Raw genomic sequence first — 23,114 nt, forward strand, 5'->3', positions numbered from 1 at the left:
AACACATTTACAAATGTTAAATAAATGCATTATTCTATTTATGCAAATGTATTATCAACTACATGTCCCAAGATGCAAGGGATCTCCGTGATCGCTTCCACTGAAATCGCGCGGGGTCGCTTGTTCCTACCCGCAGATCCAGGATCAGCTTACAATTTCCCAACCTAACTACAACAATCAGAAGTCAGAGAGCATAACCGATCCTAGATCAGCGCTCTGGAGCAAACTATCGCTGAACAACGGCAGTCGTGCGATAGCGACTGTTGTTGTTTTTGTTGTCAGCAAAATGGCGACAAGCGGAGAGGCCCCGGAATCTTGGTACCTAGCTCTGCTCGGCTTTGCCGAACATTTTCGCACCTCAAGTCCTCCGAAGATCCGTCTCTGTGTCCACTGTCTGGAGGCGGTGTTTCAGTTCAAGCCGCCGCAGAGAGTCGAGGCCCGAACTCATCTCCAGCTTGGCTCGGTACTCTACCACCACACCAAGAACACCGAACTCGCCCGGAGCCACTTGGAGAAAGCGGTAAGCATTCCCCAGGAAACTCCGTGGATGTGGTTAGTGGGGAGGGAAAAGGAAGGCCACATCTTTGGCAAAGCTATCGGTGTGTTGCTGATCAGTTAAGTGGTTGATTAATCAGTGAGGATATTTTAATTAACGCGCTATCTTACAATAATTGTTGGGACATCAATCAAGCAATGCAACATTGCATGTACAAAACTGATATTGAAACTAACTTTCGCATTCTGTTTTTCCCACATAGTGGTTCATATCACAACAAGTATCCTTTTACGTGAGTGAGTGAGTGTGTGTGTGTGTGTGAGAGAGAACATGCTTCTACCTGAACAAATGTTGACCATGTCTCGATGCGCCATACATTTTTTTCCCTTCATTTTTTCCCCTTCATTGATGCTAGTGTTATCATGCAGACAAATACATTTCCTTTACAAGTAATACCAGATCCCTCAGTTTGAAGATGTCAAATTCGAGGCAGCAAGTCTTCTGTCAGAACTGTATTGTCAACAGGTAAGTGAAGTGTTGTTCTCCTTTCCAACCTGTGGCCCACCTTCACCTTGCACTATTCCCTAAATTCAATCAAATGTCACTTGCTGATCTGTTCACACGTTTATCTCAGCATTTTCGCTTGTCAACTTTTCAGTCATTCAACCTTTTGCGAGACAAAATGTCATACTCCATTATTTTGACTTTGGCTGTTATGTCATCATAAAGTAGGCCTAATCAGTAATCATTGCATTGTCTTTTCCCTCATTAAGCTGCTTTTGCATGTAAGTGAACTCTGAAACAGTAAGATTAAGTAGGATACGGTAGTTGGTTTAGCAAACACTTCTGATTGTAGTTTCCTTTAAAGTATTGTTGTAAAAGTTATTAAAGTCAATGAACTGATGATTATCTCTGATCTGGTCTTTCTTTGTAGAATCTGGTTGATTCGGCAAAGCCCTTGCTGCGAAAGGCCATCCAGATCTCCCAGCAAACTCCCTACTGGCACTGCAGATTGCTCTTCCAACTGGCGGTAAGTCAACCTAACAACCGGACCTGATAACCCAATCTGTAAAATGACTGACATTTAAGAATTCAAATCAGTTCTGAAGTCAAGGTTCACAGAGATGTATTTAGCTGTTATTCACCTCAATTTACATCTATTTGGGTTATTATTTACTTGTCTTCAATAGTGGGCTAAAGTTTTCTTGTCCTTTTCTCCCCTTCAGCAACTGCACACACTGGAGAAGGATCTGGTGTCAGCCTGTGACCTCCTGGGGGTAGGGGCAGAGTATACCAGGGTAGTGGGCTCTGAATACACCAGGTAGTGTATCATTGTAGAACGCAACACACGTCAAACAGTTGAACAGTTGTGGTAATGTCTGTACATTGTCGAGGTGTTGTCTTACTGCCCTGAGGACTAGTGTTGTTGTCTGGTCAGATGATGTTACTGATGTCCTTGTTGTCTTTCCTCCTGCACAGAGCTCTCTTTCTGTTGAGTAAAGGAATGGTAAGTTGAGAAATATACTGATCATGTGAAGACATTCTCTAATGATGATAAATTCAAATCGAATAATGATAAAATTAAATTCTGCTGAAACCACTTAGACCATTGCTTCCTAAACTGTTTTTTAATGAAAGTCTTGATGTCCACCTAAAAAAGAAAACAAATGCTTATATTTGCTCTGTTTACTTACTTACCTGCATTAATAGTCACTACCGGATAGACATTGTTGTAATGGTAGTTTTGAGGCATCATACTTGAAGATTTTTAAGGAAAACATATTTTTAGGGGCAAAATTGTGACTGTTTTAAGAAGAGTGAAATGTCACCCTGTGTGTTTGTCTGAAGCTGCTGCTGATGGAGAGGAAGCTTGGGGAGGTGCATCCTCTGCTGACGCTGTGTGGGACCATCGTGGAGAACTGGCAGGGGAACCCCATCCAGAAGGAGTCTCTCAGAGTGTTCTTCCTGGTGCTGCAGGTCACACACTACCTGGACGCTGGACAGGTACAGAATCAGAATCACCTTTATTCGCCAAGTACATTTACACATACCCAGAATTTGACTTGATGAAGTAGACAGAATATAGAAAGGAATTGACCCACTCTACATACGGTATGGATACAGTAGATATTATACATGGGATATTACCTGATTATGTGGTCACTGGTCACAAAATAAAAAGATAAGGGGCCTGTTGTCAAAAATGTATAAAATAGGACTTAATCAACACGGCAGGATTTAGGAGCAATACGCACGCAGAGATAAAGTCATACAATTCCAGATGTAATCCCACTTGAAAAGGCACATAACTGATGTAATAAATAAATATATTTGGGCTGATAGGTGAAGAGTGTGAAGCCGTGTCTGAAGCAGCTACAGCAGTGCATCCAGACCATCTCTACACTCCACGACGATGAGATCCTACCCAGTAACCCTGCCGACCTGTTCCACTGGCTGCCCAAGGAGCACATGTGTGTCCTTGTCTACCTGGTGAGATACAGCAACTGCATGTGACCTTTGACCTCTATTGGTCATATTGTTGTCAGGACTGACTTTACTTACTTTTTTTTCTCCCACAGTTGACAGTCATGCACTCCATGCAAGCAGGGTACCTGGAGAAGGCCCAGAAATACACAGACAAAGCACTCATGCAGCTGGAAAAGCTCAAAAGTAAGTCATGGGAATCCTCACGATAGAATTACATATAGAAGTAATTTAATAGGAGAATTACATATAGAAGTAATTTAATAGGAGAATTACATATAGAAGTAATTTAATAGGAGAATTACATATAGAAGTAATTTAATAGGAGAATTACATATAGAAGTAATTTAATAGGATCTCTGTGATCCTCTGAACCTCACCCTCTCTCAATCTCCTAGTGATTTTTCAGCTGTAGAAGTATTAATGTGTTTGTCAGTGACTTTCTGTTATTGTTGTTGTTGATGATGCTGATATTGATGTGTTTTCCAGTGCTGGACTCCAGCCCCATCCTCTCCACATTCCAAGTCATCCTGCTGGAGCACATCATCATGTGCCGACTCGTCACTGGTCACAAGGCCACGGCATTGCAAGAGGTATGGAACAGGCTTAACATGCACATTAATTCATGTAAACAGATAGATTTTCGTGATGCTGATGAAGTTTCCCTATTCTCAGATCTCTCAGGTGTGTCAGCTGTGTGCGCAGTCTCCCAGGTTATTCACCAACCATGCATCCCAGCTACACACCCTGCTAGTGAGGATTGGAGATTTTCTAACCTTGGAATTCTGTTTCTTATATCTGTACGTTATAAGTGAAGTGGACAGGTAGTTGTTTAGTCATGATTTTCTATTTTGTGCCGACCAAGTCCCTCGTTACTGTTGTGGTCTGTGTTCCAGGGCCTGTACTGCATCTCAGTGAACTGCATGGATAACGCTGAGGCGCAGTTCACTGCTGCCCTGCGGGTGAGTGACGTGAGTGTGTCTACTAGAATATCTATTGGCAAAATTAGTAACCTCTTAGTTTGATATTTCTGGGTGTGTTAACTGAAATACCTGTGTGTTTCACTCTTCCAGCTGACGACGCACCAGGAACTGTGGGCGTTCATTGTGACCAATCTGGCCAGCGTCTATATCAGGGAGGGCAACAGGCACCAGGAGGTCAGAGGGCATCTGGGGTGCATTCAGGATGGCAGGGTTGTTGTATGTGATGAATGAGGTATTATGTCCCTTTTTCTGTTATAACAGCTTGATAACCTGTTGGAGAGGATAAACCCAGATCACAACTTCCCTGTCAGGTAACAAAAGGTGTTTGTAGGTTTATGTATTTTGGCAGCTCCAAGTGCAATCTTGCGAGTGTGATGTTTGATTCTAAATGGACTTCTCTACTCCTCCCGTTCCAGCTCTCACTGTCTGGTAGCAGCAGCCTTCTACATCCGTGGACTGCTCTCTTTCTTCCAGGGACGCTATAACGAGGCCAAGTAAGTTCAACCATGGCTCACCAGACACAATTTCTTTATGTACATCTCCATTACTTCACATACAAATAATATCTTCACACATTTAGAATACCTGCTTGGTTGGAAAGAAAGCCCAAGAGCACGACTGTGAAACATAAACAAAATAGTGTGTGTGTGTGACTGTGTGTCCTGTTAGGCGGTTCCTGAGGGAGACTCTGAAGATGTCCAATGCTGAAGACCTGAATCGTCTGACTGCATGTTCTCTGGTTCTACTGGGCCATATCTTCTACGTGCTGGGGAACCACCGGGTGAGATCACATCACAGGGCTCTCCAGGGTCTTATAGCAGTGTTTCCAAAAACACATAATGCCTCGGAGCAATGCTAGGAGGTGTGATTGAATCTGAACCATGCATTTGGTGCTGTCTGTGTTTCCTCCAGGAGAGCAACAACATGGTGGTCCCAGCCATGCAGCTGGCCAGCAAGATCCCTGACATGTCAGTCCAGCTCTGGTCCTCGGCTCTGCTCAAGGGTAAGGCAACAGCTGTTTGTTGTTTGTGTGTGTGTGAGAGAGACGTACTAACTGAAATGACTGTTCTCCCTGTAGATCTAAACAAGGCGTGTGGGAACACGATAGACGCCCACGAAGCAGCTCAGATGCATCAGAACTTCTCCCAGCAGCTCCTGCAGGACCACATCGCTGCCTGCAGCCTCCCTGAGCACAACCTCATCAGTGTATGATTCATCAATATCCCTCAATATCTTTATAATCGATGCACAGCCTTCCAAAGCATAACTTCATTACGAATAAGAACTCATCAATCAATCAATATATCAGTTAGTCATCCATCAATATCTTTGTACTGCACAATGGTGAATATTTATCCACAGAAAATACACAACAAGTACATGCACAGTTAGAGGAATTATTTTATTTTATTAGGATCCCCATTAGCTGACACCATGATGATAGCTAGTCTTCCCGGGGTCCGACACATAACGAAAAATACTTTACAGACAAAATACTTTACAGACAAAATACTTTACAATTTCCATTGAAAAACATTTAACAAGTAGGCATTCCAGCTAGAGGGAATGAGTGTGAGACAGTGAGCTGACAGACTGTGTGTTGTTGCAGTGGACGGATGGACCTCCTCCAGTGGGCCAGTTCCAGGCCCAGAATGGACCCGCTACCAGCCTGGCCAGCCTGCTCTGAGCACCACCACGCCATGAGAGAGAGTGAGCTGGAGAGAGAGGAAGGGAAAGATAGAGAGGTGAGGGTAGAGATGGTAGAAGAGGGGTAGAGAGGTGAAGGTAGAAGAGGGGTAGAGAGGTGAAGGTAGAGATGGTAGAAGAGGGGTAGAGAGGTGAAGGTAGAGGAGGGGTAGAGAGGTGAAGGTAGAGATGGTAGAAGAGGGGTAGAGAGGTGAAGGTAGAGATGGTAGAAGAGGGGTAGAGAGGTGAAGGTAGAAGAGGGGTAGAGAGGTGAAGGTAGAAGAGGGGTAGAGAGGTGAAGGTAGAGATGGTAGAGAGGTGAAGGTAGAGATGGTAGAAGAGGGGTAGAGAGGTGAGGGTAGAGATGGTAGAATAGGGGTAGAGAGGTGAAGGTAGAAGAGGGGTAGAGAGGTGAAGGTAGAAGAGGGGTAGAGAGGTGAAGGTAGAAGAGGGGTAGAGAGGTGAAGGTAGAGATGGTAGAAGAGGGGTAGAGAGGTGAAGGTAGAAGAGGGGTAGAGAGGTGAAGGTAGAGATGGTAGAAGAGGGGTAGAGAGGTGAAGGTAGAGATGGTAGAAGAGGGGTAGAGAGGTGAAGATAGAAGAGGGGTAGAGAGGTGAAGGTAGAGATGGTAGAAGAGGGGTAGAGAGGTGAAGGTAGAGAGAAGGGGGAGACTTGTATGCCGCTGATCTGCATACAGCCTGGATGCCGGTTTGTTTCAGCATTGGCCAGCTTCATTGCATCATTATGGCAATGAGCAGAGCTAACCAATGCTGAAACAGAATACTACCTATGCTATATATTTTATCTAGAATTCTAAAGATCTTAACTTATTCTATCAACTGTCTGATTTTCTTAGTGGGAGGGTGGTGGGGCAAGCAAAAGGAGTTTATATCTTTAGGTGGTGAGATGAGAGCGAGTATAGAGAACTGAGCTTACACCTACCTCAGAGAGACTGCCACTGGGCACTGCATTAGCAGGGCATACATAATGAAACTATGCACCTTATAGAGTTGAAATCTCATGTGATGAGTAGCATAGAGTAGAAGCTAGCTTTTTGGTCTAGCTGGTGGTGTGTATGGTTGACATTGAATTGCTGACAACTAGGGTACCATAGGTTTTTACACACAGAGCGAAAAGACCTCAACCTGTACCCCAAGCTCAAGGCAGGACAATAATCCAGTGAAAAGAGAAGACAGTCTCTGTGACACTGCAGCGGCATGAGAGAGAACTTTAAACAATGGTTAGATCCTACAACAACGGTCCTAGAGTGGGCAGTAAAGTCATTGGATTGGGTGAATATTTGAATGTCATTTTCTTTAACTCGATAATCATTTTTAATGGCAAATGGAATTTGCTAATAGAAAAACTAAAACTACATTTTATCTAGATACAGTGCCTTCGGAAAGTATTCAGACTCCTTGATTTTTTCCACATTTTGTTACGTTACAGCCTTATTCTAAAATGTATTAAATTACTTTTTTCCTCAGCAATCTACACACAATAGCCCATAATGACGAAGCGAAAACAGGTTTTTAGAATTTTTTGCACATTTATCAAAAATTAAAAACTGAAATACCTTATTTACATAAGTATTCAGACCCTTTGCTATGAGACTAGAAATTGAGCTCAGGTACATCCTGTTTCCATTAAGCATCCTTGAGACGTTTCTACAACTTGATTGGAGTCCACCTGTGGTAAATTCAATTGATTGGACATGATTTGGAAAGGCACACACCTGTCTATAAGGTCCCACAGTTGACAGTGCATGTCAGAGCAAAAACCAAGCCATGAGGTCGAAGGAATTGTCTGTAGAGCTCCGAGACAGGATTGTGTCGAGGCACCTCCATCATTCTTAAATTGAAGAAGTTTGGAACCACCAAGACTCTTCCTAGAGCTGGCCGCCCGGCCAAACTGAGCAATCGGGGGAGAAGGGCCTTGGTCAGGGAGGTGACCAAGAACCCGATGGTCACTCTGGCAGAGCTCTAGAGTTCCTCTGTGGAGATGGGAGAAACTTCCAGAAGGACAACCATCTCTGCAGCACTCCACCAATCAGGCCTTTATGATAGTGGCCAGGCGAAAGCCACTCCTCAGTAAAAGGCACATGACAGCCTGCTTGGAGTTTGCCAAAAGGCACCTAAAGACTCAGACCATGAGAAGCAAGATTCCCTACGGCGAAGCATGGTGGTGGCAGCATCATGCTGTGGGGATGTTTTTCAGCAGCAGGGACTGGGAGACTAGTCAGGATCGAGGGAAAGATGAACGAAGCAAAGTAAAGCGAGATCCTTGATGAAAACCTGCTCCAGAGCGCTCAGGACCTCAGACTGGGGTGAAGGTTCACCTTCCAACAGAACAACGACCCTAAGCACACAGCCAAGGCAACACAGGAGTGGCTTCGGGACAAGTCTCTGAATGTCCTTCAGTGGCTCAGCCAGAGCCCGGTCTTGAACCCGATCGAGCATCTCTGGAGAGACCTGAAAATAGCTGTGCAGCAACGCTCCCCATCCAACCTGACAGAGCTTGAGAGGATGTGCAGAGAAGAATGGGAGAAACTCCCCAAATACAGGTGTGCCAAGCTTGTAGCGTCATACCCAAGAAAACTTGAGGCTGTAATCGCTGCCAAAGGTGCTTCAACAAGATACTGAGTAAAGGGTCTGAATACTTATGTAAATGTGATATTTCTTTTTTTATATATATATATACTTTTGCAAAAATGTATAAAACCTGTTTTTCCTTTGTCATTATGGGGTATTGTGTGTAGATTGATGAGAAAAAAATAAACAATTTTAATGAATTTTAGAATAAGGCTGTAACGTAACAAAATGTGGAAAAAGTCCAGGGGTCTGAATACTTTCCGAATGCACTGTATGTTATTCCTACTCATATTTTCCCTTTTTGTTCTACCGTTTATGTTTGTTATGTACCTTGTAAATCTCCCTTTATTTTAGACATCTAAAAAGTTTTGGCCCCCTGAAAACTCCCCTACAGTACCAAGTGCAACCAGAGGGAGGCACTGCAGAGTCATATTTGAGCAACCTGTTGGTGACATGGCAGAGAACACTTTTTCTTGTATTATTTTACAGGACTGTTTTTAACGAGTGATAAGGGTTTGTCAACTATCAAATATATCACCAACTTTTTCAAGAATAACACACTTCTTAATCACTCTCTAATTCTATTTGAATGTCATTGTATTGTATCACAATGCAGACACTTAGTTTAGCAGCCGTATAAACAATGTTGAAATAATGTATTGCAAATATTTACCTCTTTATTTTTAACAAATGAATCAATTTATTAGATTTTGTAAAGTTTGACTATTTATATACCATGTTTGACAATATATCAGTTTCACTATTTATTTTTGCAGATACGTTTTTGTATAGATATGGCAGAAAATATAAATGTTTTGTTTCTTATGAATGATTTAAACATGTAAATGCTTGGTTTGGTCAGTTGTGAAAGAAAATGCTAGTGCGATGACGACTGCCTTACGTTTTCGATTATTTTCAAGTCTATGTTATACTACAAGGTTATTATAGGTTGGTTACCATGCTCATTATGGTATTTTTTAATTCTGGTTTTGTGTTTTTTAATAAATTTTTTCTTCCTCCAACACATTATCAATACTTTATTTTTAAATAAAATGTAAAATGTGAATGTAGTTCTCTTTTGCATAAACTGTATTTTATGCTGATCTGAACACTAACTCAACATACAAACGTTATCATCTTCAACTTTTATTTGAGACCAGAGAAGTAGGCTATAATTACACTCATTGTCCAGAGCATTGGTCCTGACTGGTGCATACCATCATCTAACTGCTCTGTTCAACCCATGGAACACACACATACAGTGCTATGAAAAAGGATTTGCCCCCTTTCTAATTTTCTCTACTTTTGCATATTTGTGATACTGAATGTTATCAGATCTTCAACCAAAACCTAATATTAGATAAAGGGAACATAAGTGAACAAATAACACAACAATTACATATTTATTTAATTTTTTTCATAAACAAAGTTATGCAACACCCAGTTCCCCTGTGTGAAAAAGTAATTGCCCCCTTACACTCAATAACTGGTTGTGCCACCTTTAGCTGCAATGACTCCAACCAAATGCTTCCTGTAGTTGTTGATCAGTCTCTCATGTCGCTGTGGAGGAATTTTGGCCCACTCTTCCATGCAGAACTGCTTTAACTCAGTGGCGTGTGGGTTTTCAAGCATGAACTGCTTGTTTCAAGTCCTGCCACAACATCTCAATTGGGATTAGGTCTGGACTTTGACTAGGCCATTCCAAAACTTCCAATTTGTTGCTTTTTAGCCATTTTCATGTAGACTTGATTGTGTGTTTTGGATCATTGTCTTGCTGCATGACCCAGCTGCGCTTCAGCTTCAGCTCACAGACGGATGGTCTGACATTCTCCTGTAGAATGATCTGATACAGAGCAGAATTCATGGTTCATTCTATTAAGGCAAGTCGTCCAGGTCCTGAGGCAGCAAAGCATCCCCAAACCATCACACCACCACCACCATGCTTGACCTTTGGTATGATGTTCTTACTGTGGAATGCAGTGTTTGGTTTTCGCCAGGCATAATGGGACCCATCTCGTCCAAAAAGTGGACTCAAGTTTGCCAAAAAGCACCTGGATGATCATCAAGACTCTTGGAAGAACGTTCTATGGACAGATGATTCAAAAGTATAACTTTTTGGACGACATGGTTCCAGTAATGCCTGGCGAAAACCAAACTCTGCATTCCACAGTAAGAACATTATACCAAAGGTCAAGCATGGTGGTGGTGATGGTTTGGGGGTGCTTTGCTGCCTCAGGACCTGGACGACTTGCCTTAATAGAAGGAACCATGAATTCTGCTCTGTATCAGAGAATTCTACCAGAGAATGTCAGACCATCCGTCTGTGAGCTGAAGCACAGCTGGGTCATGCAGCAAAACAATGATCCAAAACACACAATCAAGTCTACATGAAAATGGCTAAAAAGCAACAAATTGGAAGATTTGGAATGGCCTAGTCAAAGTCCAGACCTAATCCCAATTGAGATGTTGTGGCAGGACTTGAAACGAGCACTTCATGCTTGAAAACCCACACGTCACTGAGTTAAAGCAGTTCTGCATGGAAGAGTGGGCCAAAATTCCTCCACAGCGACGTGAGAGACTGATCAACAACTACAGGAAGCATTTGGTTGGAGTCATTGCAGCTAAAGGTGGCACAACCAGTTATTGAGTGTAAGGGGGCAATTACTTTTTCACACAGCGGAATTGGGTGTTGCATAACTTTGTTTATGTAATTGTTGTGTTATTTGTCCACTTATGTTCCCTTTATCTAATATTAGGTTTTGGTTGAATATCTGATAACATTAAGTATCACAAATATGCAAAAGTAGAGAAATTTAGAAAGGGGGCAAATACTTTTTCATAGCACTGTATGTGAAAAATTGCTGGTGAAGAAGAATTGATGTGTGAAAATTGCTGGTGAAGACGTTTTCACTTTGAATTAAACTTCCGTTGTTGGGAGCATACAGTTAATCAGTGTGGGGATTGTTTCTGCATTGGCATTTTTTTACATTTTAGTCATTTAGACTTACAGTAGTGAGTGCATACATTTTTGTACTAGTCCCCTGTGGGAATCGAACCTACAACCCTGGCGTTGCAAGCGCCATGCTCTACCAAAAGGCTGATTGTGTAGTGTTTTGACCAAAGGTTCCCTAAAAAAATTGTTGGCTAGACCAATGTTAATATTCTTAACCTTTATGGAGGATTCCATGTTAATATTCTAAATTAAGTATTTCCTTGATTCCCAGTGTCCTCGATTCCTCAACGTCTTTCACAAAACGCAGGTTCCTCCCCTTAGACCTTCCTGTTTTGAGAAGGTTGAGGAATCAAGGACACAAGGAATCAAGGAAAGACATTTGAGATTTACCCCATAGTTGTGCTCCTACGGGGACATTAATGAAGTCGCTAGAGGTTTCCCCCTAACCACTGATACAGGGTGAGATATTTTAATCCCCCTAATGGTAAAGGCTAGGGATGTGGTGGCGTAATCTGATCCTAGATCTGTAGTTAGAGGCATCTACCTCGAGCGGACGTGAGCCAGTTACTGAGATCAGTCCTCCAGAGACTAGTCACATGATTGTCTTTATGTCTGATTTGCAGAGCCGAGACTGTAGAAGCCTGAGGTGGACTGTAGCTTGAGGTAGAAGTTGCCCTTAAACGCAGGTCTAGGATCAGATTAACCAACGCTTGATCTAAATCTTAGTCTTTAGGGAAATGACAAAATACTGTACCTGTGTCAGAGCGTAGAGGCCACTTCTACCTCCTCAGACAGCTCCAATGAAAGGGCAGGATAAAACCACAAATACCCCACAATCTGCTTCATCTCAATATAATGAATGCAGATGATTACCCTCCAATGGTTTTGTGAAAGGATGGAGTGAAGAGAGAGAAAGGGATGGATTGGGGGGGGGGGGGGGGGGGGGGAGATTCCAAGGCACTGCTGTGAGCGTGTAACTAGCCACTGATGCTTATTAGGTAATAGGTGTCTTAGCAAAGCTATGTGGAGGAGGAGGCCCTAGCACTTCCTGCCAAATAGTGAGTGGGGCTGAGTGGGGCTGATCGTGACTGCGACGACTACTTCCTGCTTTGTACAGTACTTAATGGGGATTAAGTTGAAGCTGTCATGATGTTGCTGGCGGCCATTACCTCATGCAGGGAGAGAAGAGAAACCACGGTCCGTGACCAGACCACTGTAAAATAAACGCTGTGTGAATCTGAAATTAGGACGTGGTTCTTTGTTCTCATTGATTGATCACCATAATGTGTTGTGATTGATGAATATTTAGCAGAGATCATTCATATGTTCACGTCTTTATGAAAGATGTATAATGAATGTGGTCTGTTTTCTCACCAATGCTTACTGTAAATAGAGAAGAAAAAAACTGGGAGACAGTCAGAGAGCGAGAGGGAGTCAGGGAATGTAAGGGGACCATAACATGAATAAACATACATCACAAGCACAAAACCTCCATTGTATTACATTTACAAACGTACAAGTGTATGAGATATAAAGTCTTATGATATGATAGTGCCAGGAAGAGAGCTGAGAATGTTAAAGGAACCCAGATGCTGTGTGAAGGGAATGGTATTCAGTCTGCGATGGACGGGTCACCAGGCAGCTGCTCTGACTGCAGTAGTCTCCTACTGACTGACCAGAACAATGAAGCAACCTGACTGTCTGCAGTAGTCTTCTATATTAGTAGCCTAGTTTTCACTCTTAGTCCTGAGGGGCTGCAGTGTGTGGGGGGCTGCAGGCTTTCGTTTTATTCTAATGCTACAACACCAGGTTTAACTAAGCAAATAATGATCAAGACCCTAGCTGAATCCCACTGTTAGTGTTGGACTGGACCCATTCACTGCCTGATTAACAAGCAACAGGGCTTTACTCTGACACTAGCAGACACGGGAACCTGTGAAGAGATGAGCGAGATGTGTGGCGTGATGATGTGTGAAGTCCTTTAGGGCCAAAGATAAGGCTACCTTGACTAACCTTAAACATTCGGGAGGGGAAACACAAAACTGACCTCAGATCAGTGTATGAGGCAACTTCATCATGCACCTCTTTTTGTGTCTTTGGGGAAGAACAGCAGGAGAATTAGCTGAAAGGGCATTCACTTTTTGAGTATCCCTACCCCGGTCCCCCTGCTCTTTTGAGTATCTATCTCCCCACTTCTCCCCCTTACCCAGAACCTGAGTACTTGGAGTAGGATGTTGACACTGGTCTAAGGTCAGTAATGTTAGCATTGGGGCAGGGTAAAGTAAGCTAAAATGATCCTGGATCTGTTCGTAGATGCAACTTCAACCCACATCTCCACACTTCCCTCATACACAGAGCATGACTTTTTTAAACACAGGTTAGAGATGAACTAGATTAGAAGACTGAAATCGAACATTATACCAAGTGTGGGGTCTCAATCATGAATGCCCAAGGGTAGGCTATTCACCATGGTATGATACTGCTGATGTTGACACACTTTGCTTCTGTATTGTCTTCTGACCTGGTATGAAAAGAGAAGGGGATATAGCATCCAACATATCCACTGTGCATGTGAATATGGTTCAGCCTCAGACCCATGGCAACTGATCTGGGATCCGTTTTCCTTATTCGTCCTCACTATGGCCATTGTAGGCTAAAAAGCAAGCCTGATCCTGGATCAGCTGTTACAGGTATTTTAGGCAAGAAGCAACCACAAGACCTAGGGGACCCTGGCATGGTGGTGCTGCTTTGCCCCGTGGTGGTCAGTGGTTATAGACGTGCACTTGGTCCCCCTGGCGTGTTGAAGCGCGCATGCCCACTGTGGTGACGCCGCCACTCCATGTGTGTTGAGAAGCGCATTATTTGGCAACAGAGGCGGCAGCGGGGAGGGCAGAAAAAAAGAGGGTATCCCCTGGATTTTTAAATAACATCGAATTATCGGAGCTGATTGTCATCCTAAATACTTTGGACGACCCGCAGTCGACGGATCGCTGTCGAATCGACCGAGTAAGTTGATTGAGGTGTTCCCGAAGTTTTTTGTTGAAGTGGATTGAGAGAAGCCTTTTATTCGGACTTGTCGCGAGCCAGCTCCTCTTCCTCCACCTATCTGTGACGATAGAGAAGCTGATGGGCTGTTCAAAAGTAGCACTTCTCCGCAGAGCAAAAGCTACGGTTGGGAACTGGGAGGGCGGTGCATACGTTTTATAGAAGTCGCATCTCCAGACTTTATTGTTATGACTACACATAGTTAGACGATATTTAGTATTTTAATAATGTCACTTCGCCACTAGAATTTTTGAGTTGAGTCGACCGAACAGAGACAGTCAATCTGAATCTGATTGTCGAGTGTCTGTCTGGTCGTTGGACTGGGAGTTAGAATTATTTTTAGAGTAGCACTTGGCTAGTTAGCCTTTTGACAACCCAGGTAGTTTGCCAATGCGAGGATAGCTAATCACGAACTACTAAAACATGTAGCTAATAAATTATACATATATAAAAAATAGTTAGCTAGCTAAAACCTGTGTTGGAGTTACAGTGTTCCGCTGGCCATCTTCTCCCCACCGAAAAAGCAAGCTAGCCCCAGTTAACGTTACTTCATTGTCTTGTAGGTCTGGGTACCTGGTTGTTGTTGTTTTTGTAAAAAAAAAAAGAAAAGTTTAGGTAGCTAGCTAATTATTAGCTATCAATTTAAATTCACCAAGTTACAGTTTCGTTAAGTGCGTGTATTGTTTCACTTTGTTGCCAAACAAATAACTGGACAGGTAGCTAAGATAGCACGGTTGCTAATGATAAATTGGCATTATGCTAGCTAGCTAGTTTATTTTCATGGTTGTGCGATTTATAAACATGCCAGCAATTTCCTCCATTTAGCCGTGGTCGAACGAAAAGCCGATCAGAATACAGCGTGGGCTGTGTTTGGTCTTTAAAGGGGGGAGTTTGCATGTTCAGAATTTGTATTGTTTTTAATGGAGGTTCTACTGTATCGGATTAAGAGTCCCTGGTAATCTTCCTACTTCTGTGTGACGACCATGGTCTTCCTCTTCTTAAAGCTGAACGCACACACATTTACACACTCTTTCTCTCCAGCCTAGCGGTATGTGTAGGCTGGTGCAGTGCCCTGCAAATGTATCTGAGCCAGCCTCTGTCACGTTGTGCTGTACTGCATGTAGCTACAGGATCAGTGAGTTGAGTTCAGTTGTCAGTGACTGGTACCTATGCTGGTACCATGGGTCCTGAGTTTTTCCTGGTCAGGTCACGACATAGGAAATTCTCTGACCCCTAATTATGTGTAACCAAGTAGTATGCAACAAGGTCCTATTTTAGCCCATGGAAATGGTTTGCATGATAAGGCTATCTGCCTAATTTAGTGCTAACTCTGGTTTCTGTTAGGGCTTCTAGAGAGACAAAAACTGAGAAAAATAAAAGTTCTGGAACAGGACTATCAGTTGTTCATCAGAACAATAGATTTGGAGGTTCTTTGCAATGTGATGTCACATGATTGCTTTGATAAGCTTCTTTAGTCAAGAGGACCTTATAGGTGTCCTCACATTGCCAGTGAGAAATTCTGGGCACATTGTAATATAGAGTTGGATGGAGAGTGCCAGAGTAGAGTCTTTGTAAGTCCTTCCCTGGCCTTTGTGACTGCATCCCTAACATTCACTTTATAGGGTTGAGCAACAGGTCCAAACAATTCACTCATGCTGATTTCCAAGAATGCCTGTTCCTGTGATTTCATGCAAGGGGTCAGTCTGCCGTTAGGTATATGTAATATTGCGAAGGGTCAACCCTCAGCAAGAGTATAAACCACCTGTAGGCATAGCCGAGGGAAGTAGGGGTGCTGTAAAAAAATGTGCAGCACCCCCAAACATCGTCCCGCGGCTATGCCTGTAGTCCTAAACTGAAGAGAGAGAATGATCTTCTGTGTAAATAAATCCTGAATGATGTTGACTGCTTGTCGTCAGTCTCCTGTCCTTTCCAGTGAAGTGGTCATGCAAACTGTCCTCAACAACAGCAAGGGTTCCAATTACATGTTGTCTCTTCGGTTTGCCCTGAAAGGTACTGGGCAGGGCCAAGGGTAATATTTTTTTAATAACATGAGAGTTCTGCTGTCCATGTTGTTGACGTTTGTAACAGTTATGGAGGTGACATTGTTTGTGTCAAGGGGACACTCTTGGCTACACTCATTGGCACCCCTGTGTTTGGAACCCTGCTCAAAGTGGCATTGTCTTTAGTGTGTCCCACTCCCGGACACTCATTACATTGTCTGAGCAAACACTTATCCTGGTGGATTTGTGTGTGTGTGTCTGATACTGGTTCTGAACTCAATGGCCGTTAGCCTATGTAAATTTTGCTAGGCAAATGCGACGATGCCAGCAATTCAAATTCTAGACCAGTTCTCTGTAGTTTGTTTACAGCATACAAACAGATGCCCAAAGTAAACCATTGAATTGCACAGTTCTGAAAAACCCAGCCACTAGCTATCGGTGTAGAAAGTTCAAGTAGCCAAGAGAGGTAGCCCTGTCAAAGCTCATCCAAGCAACTAATTGAAATACTACACATTTTCTGTCTCTCTCTTCTTTTACCTTTTACCACCTGTCCTGTCCTGTCCAACAAGCCATGGGACATAGGTTCACACAAGTGGTGTCTGTAACAGGGTGTAGCCTATGGTGTGAGACGCCTGCTTTTTGGCTCCTCTGTGTAAGGACACGTCGGCCCTGACTCCACATAGACACAGGGATGGCTAAGCCTTGGAAGATCTGCCACTCACACTAATTACACTAATTACTGTTGGCGCTAGGAACACAAGCATTTCGCTACACCCGCAATAACATCTGCTAAATATGTGTATGCGACCAATAAATTTGAAAAACCCATCTCGTCCGTCAGCAGATTATTTAGGCGGCAGACAGGGTTATTAAGAGTGTGTGTGTGTGTTCATATACACTACCGTTCAAAAGTTTGGGGTCACTTCTTCGAAAGAAAAGCAAATTTTTTGTCCATTAAAATAACATCAAATTGATCAGAAATACAGTGAAGACATTGTTAATATTGTAGCTGGAAACGGCTGATTTTTAATGGAATATCTACATAGGCGTACAGAGGCCCATTATCAGCAACCATCAGTCCTGTGTTCCAATGGCACGTTGTGTTTGCTAATCCAAGTTTATCATTTTAAAAGGCTAATTGATCATTAGAAAACCCTTTTGCAATTATGTTAGCACAGCTGAAAACTGTTGTGCTGATTTAAAGAAGCAATAAAACTGGCCTTCTTGAGACTAGTTGAGTATCTGGAGCATCAGCAATTGTGGGTTCGATTACAGGCTCAAAATGGCCAGAAACAAATAACTTTCTTCTGAAACTCGTCAGTCTATTCTTGTTCTGTGAAATGAAGGCTATTCCATGCGAGAAATTGCCAAGAAACTGAAGATCTCGTACAATGCTGTGTACTACTCCCTTCACAGAACAGCGCAAACTGGCTCTAACCAGAATAGAAAGAGGAGTGGGAGGCCCCGGTGCACAACTGAGCAAGAGGACAAATACATTAGTGTCTAGTTTGAAAAACAGACGCCTCACAGGTCCTCAACTGGCAGCTTCATTAAATAGTACCCGCAAAACACCAGTCTCAACATCAACAGTGAAGAGGCGACTCCGGGATGCTGACCTTCTAGGCAGAGTTGCAAAGAAAAAGCCATATCACAGACTGCCCATCTTAATCTTTTCTTTTTATTGGCCAGTCTGAGATATGGCTTTTTCTTTGGTCCTCTGCCTAGAAGGTCAGCATCCCGGAGTCGCCTCTTCACTGTTGACGTTGAGACTGGTGTTTTGCGGGTACTATTTAATGAAGCTGCCAGTTGAGGACCTGGTTAGTCGAGGTAATTGAGGTAATATGTACATGTAGGTAGGGGTAAAGTGACTATGCATAGATAATGGTGGTCCTCTGTAGCTCAATTGGTAGAGCATGGCGCTTGTAACGCCAGGGTAGTGGGTTGCAAATAGTCCGGGTAGCCATTTGATTAGCTTGGGGGTAGAAGCTGTTAAGAAGCCTTTTGGACCTAGACTTGGTGCTCCGGTACCGCTTTCCGTGCAGTAGCAGAGAGGACAGTCTATGACTAGGGTGGCTGGAGTCTTTGGCAATTTTTAGGGCCTTCCTCTGACACCGCCTGGTATAGAGGTCCTGGATGGCAGGAAGCTTGGCCCCAGTGATGTACTGGGCCGTACGCACCACCCTCTGTAGCGCCTTGAGGTCGGAGGCCGAGCAGTTGCCATACCAGGCGGTGATGCAACCAGTCAGGATGCTCTCGATGGTGCAGCTGTATAACGTTTTGAGGATCTGAGGACCTATGCCAAATCTTTTCAGTCTGCTAAGGGGGAATAGGTGTTGTTGTGCCCTCTTCACAACTGTCTTGGTGTGTTTGGACCATGATCGTTTGTTGGTGATGTGGACACCAAGGAACTTGAAGCTCTCTACCTGCTCCACTACAGCCCCGTTGATGAGAATGGGGGTGTGCTCTGCCCCCCTTTTTCCAGTAGTCCACGATCATCTCCTTTGTCTTGATCACGTTGAGGGAGAGGTTGTTGTCCTGGCACCACACTGCCAGGTCTCCGACCTCCTCCCTATAGGCTTATCGTTTTCGGTGATCAGGCCTACCATTGTTGTGTCGTTGGCAAACTTAATGATGGTGTTGGAGTCGTGCTTGGCCACGCAGTCATGGGTGAACAGGGAGTACAGGAGGGGACTAAGTAAACACCCCTGAGGGGCCCCAGTGTTGAGGATCAGCGTGGCAGATGTGTTGTTGCCTACCCTTAAGATAAGATGCGCAATAAAGCAAGTTTGATCATATCTTCAACATAAACATCTTGTTTACAATTTGTTTGACAGGGACACACACACAGAATGGATGAAAAGTGGGGTAAACAAAGTAGCGTATGGTCAGGAAGGAAGGACGAGGTCGCAGAGACAAAGGACAGAAATACCACAAAACAAACAGTTGCAGACAGAGACACTGTGTTCCTATTGGCCGGTGGTGGTGGTGCAGCGGCCTGATAGTGTGTTGTTATTGGCTGATGACTGTTGTATGAAAGAACCAGCTGTAGACTTCCAGATGGTTAAGGTCTATGATGATGATAGTGGTGACCGATGAAGTTGATCGTAGTTGGTATCATTTAGAAAATGCCTCAAGTGGGGAGACAGAGAGCGTTCCATAGGTAAGGCTACTTGCTTACTTGTCAGTTTGTTGTCATGGTTATATTCTTATTGGGCTAAATCCCATCCAGAGTCAGAATGGTATGTCTCTATCCTGACGTGTATACCTACAACCAGTGCCATGGTAACATGCTATATATACTGCCTGGACACATTCACATACACACACACTTTAGTGAGTAGAGGACATACAGTGTGGTGACATTTTCAGATCATGCCAATGTAGGCCTTTCCTGTGTGTGGCGAAGGAGGAGAGCTTGCTGATGGATGGATCTATCATAGCGTTTCCTACACTTGGTCCTCGGGACCCCAAGGGGGTTCAAGTAATCATCAGGCTTTGATTATTTTAATCAGCTGTCTAGTGCTAGGGCAAAAACCAAAACGTGCACCCATTTGGGTCCCCAGGACCAAGTTTGGGAAACACTGATCTACCAGTACTTATATCCGTAAGGGGCAATGTCACAGACAAGTCATCTCAGTAGATTCTTGTGTGCGTGTTAGAGAGAGATGTGGTGAGCTGCCATGGAGATGTAACCTGATACATGTCAGCCATTAAGTCATTTAGATCCTGACCTTAGGATTTGGGGAGGGTGAGCTGGTCCTAGATCTGTGCCTTGTAGGCCCTACTGCCTAGTCAGTGCCTACAGACAAGTTCTATGCAGAGTTGTCATGGTGACAGCAGACATGAGTATGCATTAGTATGTTGGCCGTTTCATTCCTCCCGCTCTTTCTCTTCTTCTCTCATCTTCCCGGCAGACGGGTGTTTTGGAATGCCTGCCCTCTCTCAATAGCAAGGCTATGCTCACTGAGTCTGTACATAGTCAAAGCTTTCCTTAATTTTGGGTCAGTCACAGTGGTCAGGTATTCTGCCACTATGTACTCTCTGTTTAGGGCGAAATAGCATTCCAGTTTACTCTGTTTTTTTGGTTAATTCTTTCCTATGTGTCAATTAATTATATTTTTGTTTTCTCTTGATTTGGTTGGGTCTAATTGTGTTGCTGTTCTGGGGCTCTGTGGGGTCTATTTGTGAACAGAGCCCCAGGACCAGCTTGCTTAGGGGACTCTTCTCTAGGTTAATCTCTCTGTAGGTGATGGCTTTGTAATGGAAGGTTTGGGACTCGCTTCCTTTTAGGTGGTTGTGGAGTTTAACTGTTTTTTTCTAGATTTTGATAATTACCTGGTATTGGCCAAAAGTTTTTTGCAGAATTATGCATGCGGTCTCAATTTTGTGTTTGTCCTATTTTGTGAATTCTTATAATAATAATAATAATAATAATAATAATAATAATATGCCATTTAGCAGAATTCTTGGTTGGTGAGTGGACCCCAGACCTCACAACCATGAAGGGCAATGGGTTCTATAACTGATTCAAGTATTTTTAGCCAGATCCTAATTGGGATGTCGAATTTTATGTTCCTTTTGATGGCGTAGGCCCTTCTTGCCTTGTCTCTCAGATCGTTCACAGCTTTGTGGAAGTTACCTTTGGTGCTGATATGTAGGCAGAGGTATGTATAGTTTTTTTGTGTACTCTAGGGCATTGGTTCCCAACTCCGGTCCTCAAGTATACCCAACAGTACACATTTTTATTGTAGCCATGGACAAGCACACCTGATTCAACTTGTCAACTAATCATCAGTTGAATCAGGTATGTTTGTCTGGGGCTACAACAACAATGTGTGCTGTTGAGGGTACTGGAGGACTGGAGTTGGGAACCACTGCTGTAGGGCAACGGTGTCTAGATGGAATTTGTATTTGTGGTCCTGGCAACTGGACCTTTTTTGGGAACACTATTATATTTGTCTTACTGAGATTTACTGTCAGGGCCCAGGTCTGACAGAGTCTGTGCGGAAGATCTAGATGTTGCTGTAGGCCCTACTTGGTTGGGGACAGAAGCACCAGATCATCAACAAACAGTAGACATTTTACTTAAGATTCTAGTAGGGTGAGGCTGGGTGCTGCAGACTGTTGTTGTGCCCTCGCCAATTCGTTGATATATACAGTGTATTCAGACCCCTTTCCTTTTTCCACATTTTGTTACGTTACAGCCTTATTCTAAAATGGGTTGAATTAATTTTTTCCTTATCAATCTACACACAATACCCCATAATGACAAAGTGAAAACAAATGTATTAAAAATAAAAATGAAATACCTTATATAGACAGGTGTAAATAAGGTCCCACAGTTGACAGTGCATGTCAGAGCAAAAACCAAGCCATGAGGTCGAAGGAATTGTCCGTAGAGGTCCGAGACAGGATTGTGTCGAGGTGCAAATCTGAAGAAGGGTACTAAACAATGTCTGCAGCATTGAAGGTCCCCAAGAACTCAGTGGCTTCCATTATTCTTAAATGGAAGAAGTTTGGAACCACCAAGACTCTTCCTAGGGCTGGCCGCCCAGCCAAACTGAACAATCGGGGGAGAAGGGCCTTGGTCAGGGAGGTGACCAAGAACCCGATGGTCACTCTGATAGAGCTCCAGTTCCTCTGTGGATATGGAAGAACCTTCCAGAAGGACAACCATCTCTGCAGCACTCCACCAATCAGGCCTTTATTTTAGAGTGGCCAGACGGAAGCCACTCCTCAGTAAAAGGCACATGACAGCCCGCTTGGAGTTTGCCAAAAGGCACCTAAAGGACTCTCAGACCATGAGAAACAAGATTCTCTCGTCTGATGAAACCAAGATTGAACTCTTTGGCCTGATTGCTAAGTGTCACGTCTGGAGGAAACCTTGCACCATCCCTACGGTGAAGCATGGTGGTGGCAGCATCATGCTGTGGGGATGTTTTTCAGTGGCCGGGACTGGGAGACTAGTCACCTCCCCATCCAACCTGACAGAGCTTGAGAGGATCTGCAAAGAAGAATGGGAGAAACTCCCCAAATACAGGTGTGCCAAGCTTGTAACGTCATACCCAAGAAGACTTGAGGCTGTAATCGCTGCCAAAAACCTGTGGGGGGGGGTAAGTCATGGGGTCTGAATACTTTCCGAATGCACTGTATGTTGAAGAGGGTGGAGCTCAAGCTACTATTTAATCAATTTTAGAATAAGGCTGTAACGTAACAAAATGTGGAAAGTCATGGGGTCTGAATACTTTCCGAATGCACTGTATGTTGAAGAGGGTGGGACTCAAGCTGCATCCCTGTCTCACCCCACAGCCCTGTGGAAATATGTAATTTTTTTGTTGCCAGTTTTAACCGCACACTTGTTGATTTTATAATATTGTCGTCGTCCCACAACACCACTTTCCATCAATTTGTATAGCAGACTCTCATGCCAAATTGAGTCAAAATCTTTTTTTAAATCAACAAAGAATGAGAAGACTCCCCCCGTCCCCCGTCCCCCCCCCCGTCTCAAATAAGAATCTGTCAGTGTAGGAGCAGAGTTTCCGTTCCGGGCCTCAAAGGGTTAACCTGCTTCAGCATCTCTCTAAACCACTCACACACAACACACACTCGCTCGCCAACCGGTTTAAACTGGTTCTTAGAAAAAGTGCTTTGTGTGTCCCAATGAATCCTGGGAAGGGTCATATGTGCCTTAGTGATGTCAGAGGGGTTAAAAAAAACTGTCTGTTAGTATGACTGTGATTAGTCTTGCAGTATCTCGTACAGACAGTCTAGCGTTGTCTGGTCAAGTCTCTCTACTTCTTGTTTCCCAGTTTTTCTCTGTCTGTCTCTCTGTCTGTCTCTGTCTCCCCTATCACGTGTGTGTAAACGGGAGGCAGG

General features: G+C 43.6%; 2 protein-coding genes across 11 annotated transcripts in view; both read left to right on the forward strand.

Annotated features, from left to right (window-relative positions):
- The first annotated feature begins 279 nt into the window (after nt 1-279).
- Nucleotides 280-9,310, forward strand: LOC311099044 (MAU2 chromatid cohesion factor homolog). Of its 3 annotated transcripts, XR_014609675.1 has the most exons (20): nt 280-520; nt 759-776; nt 956-1,021; nt 1,431-1,526; nt 1,723-1,817; nt 1,976-2,003; nt 2,345-2,500; nt 2,840-2,986; nt 3,076-3,166; nt 3,470-3,573; nt 3,656-3,733; nt 3,877-3,951; nt 4,054-4,137; nt 4,225-4,274; nt 4,380-4,457; nt 4,633-4,744; nt 4,876-4,966; nt 5,042-5,169; nt 5,573-5,894; nt 5,968-9,310. XR_014609675.1 is itself a non-coding variant. In XM_084139648.1 (19 exons), the coding sequence occupies exons 1-19, from the start codon at nt 287-289 to the stop codon at nt 5,648-5,650; spliced, it is 1,809 nt and encodes a 602-aa protein (XP_083995774.1). In that variant the 5' UTR covers nt 280-286; the 3' UTR covers nt 5,651-9,310. The 3 variants fall into 3 exon arrangements, 2 of the variants coding, with proteins under 2 accessions (XP_083995774.1, XP_083995775.1); XM_084139648.1 differs by having other exon boundaries at nt 5,573-9,310; XM_084139649.1 differs by having other exon boundaries at nt 3,877-3,942; nt 5,573-9,310.
- Nucleotides 9,311-14,034: 4,724 nt separating this feature from the next.
- Nucleotides 14,035-23,114, forward strand: part of LOC311099114 (transcriptional repressor p66-alpha-like) — a 22,688-nt gene continuing 13,608 nt past the window's right edge. For 3 of the 8 annotated variants that reach the window (XM_084139762.1, XM_084139764.1, XM_084139765.1), the window contains exon 1: nt 14,111-14,199. The gene's annotated coding sequence lies outside the window, so the exon portion shown is untranslated. Of the gene's footprint in view, nt 14,200-23,114 lie in introns of all 8 variants that reach the window. The other 5 variants (XM_084139760.1, XM_084139763.1, XM_084139759.1 and 2 more) reach the window with 4 other exon arrangements.

Source organism: Coregonus lavaretus (genome assembly GCF_964263955.1).
Source record: "Coregonus lavaretus genome assembly, chromosome: 23".
In the NCBI taxonomy this organism is placed as follows: domain Eukaryota; kingdom Metazoa; phylum Chordata; class Actinopteri; order Salmoniformes; family Salmonidae; genus Coregonus; species Coregonus lavaretus.

What these genes read in the sequence shown, in the direction of transcription:
- LOC311099044 (XM_084139648.1), top strand. Translation starts at nt 287, where the DNA reads ATGGCGACAAGCGGAGAGGCCCCGGAATCTTGGTACCTAGCTCTGCTC. An exon ending in CAGAACTGTATTGTCAACAG is followed by an intron (nt 1,022 to 1,430) that starts GTAAGTGAAGTG and finishes CTTTCTTTGTAG; the next exon opens with AATCTGGTTGATTCGGCAAA. An exon ending in AGGCCACGGCATTGCAAGAG is followed by an intron (nt 3,574 to 3,655) that starts GTATGGAACAGG and finishes CCCTATTCTCAG; the next exon opens with ATCTCTCAGGTGTGTCAGCT.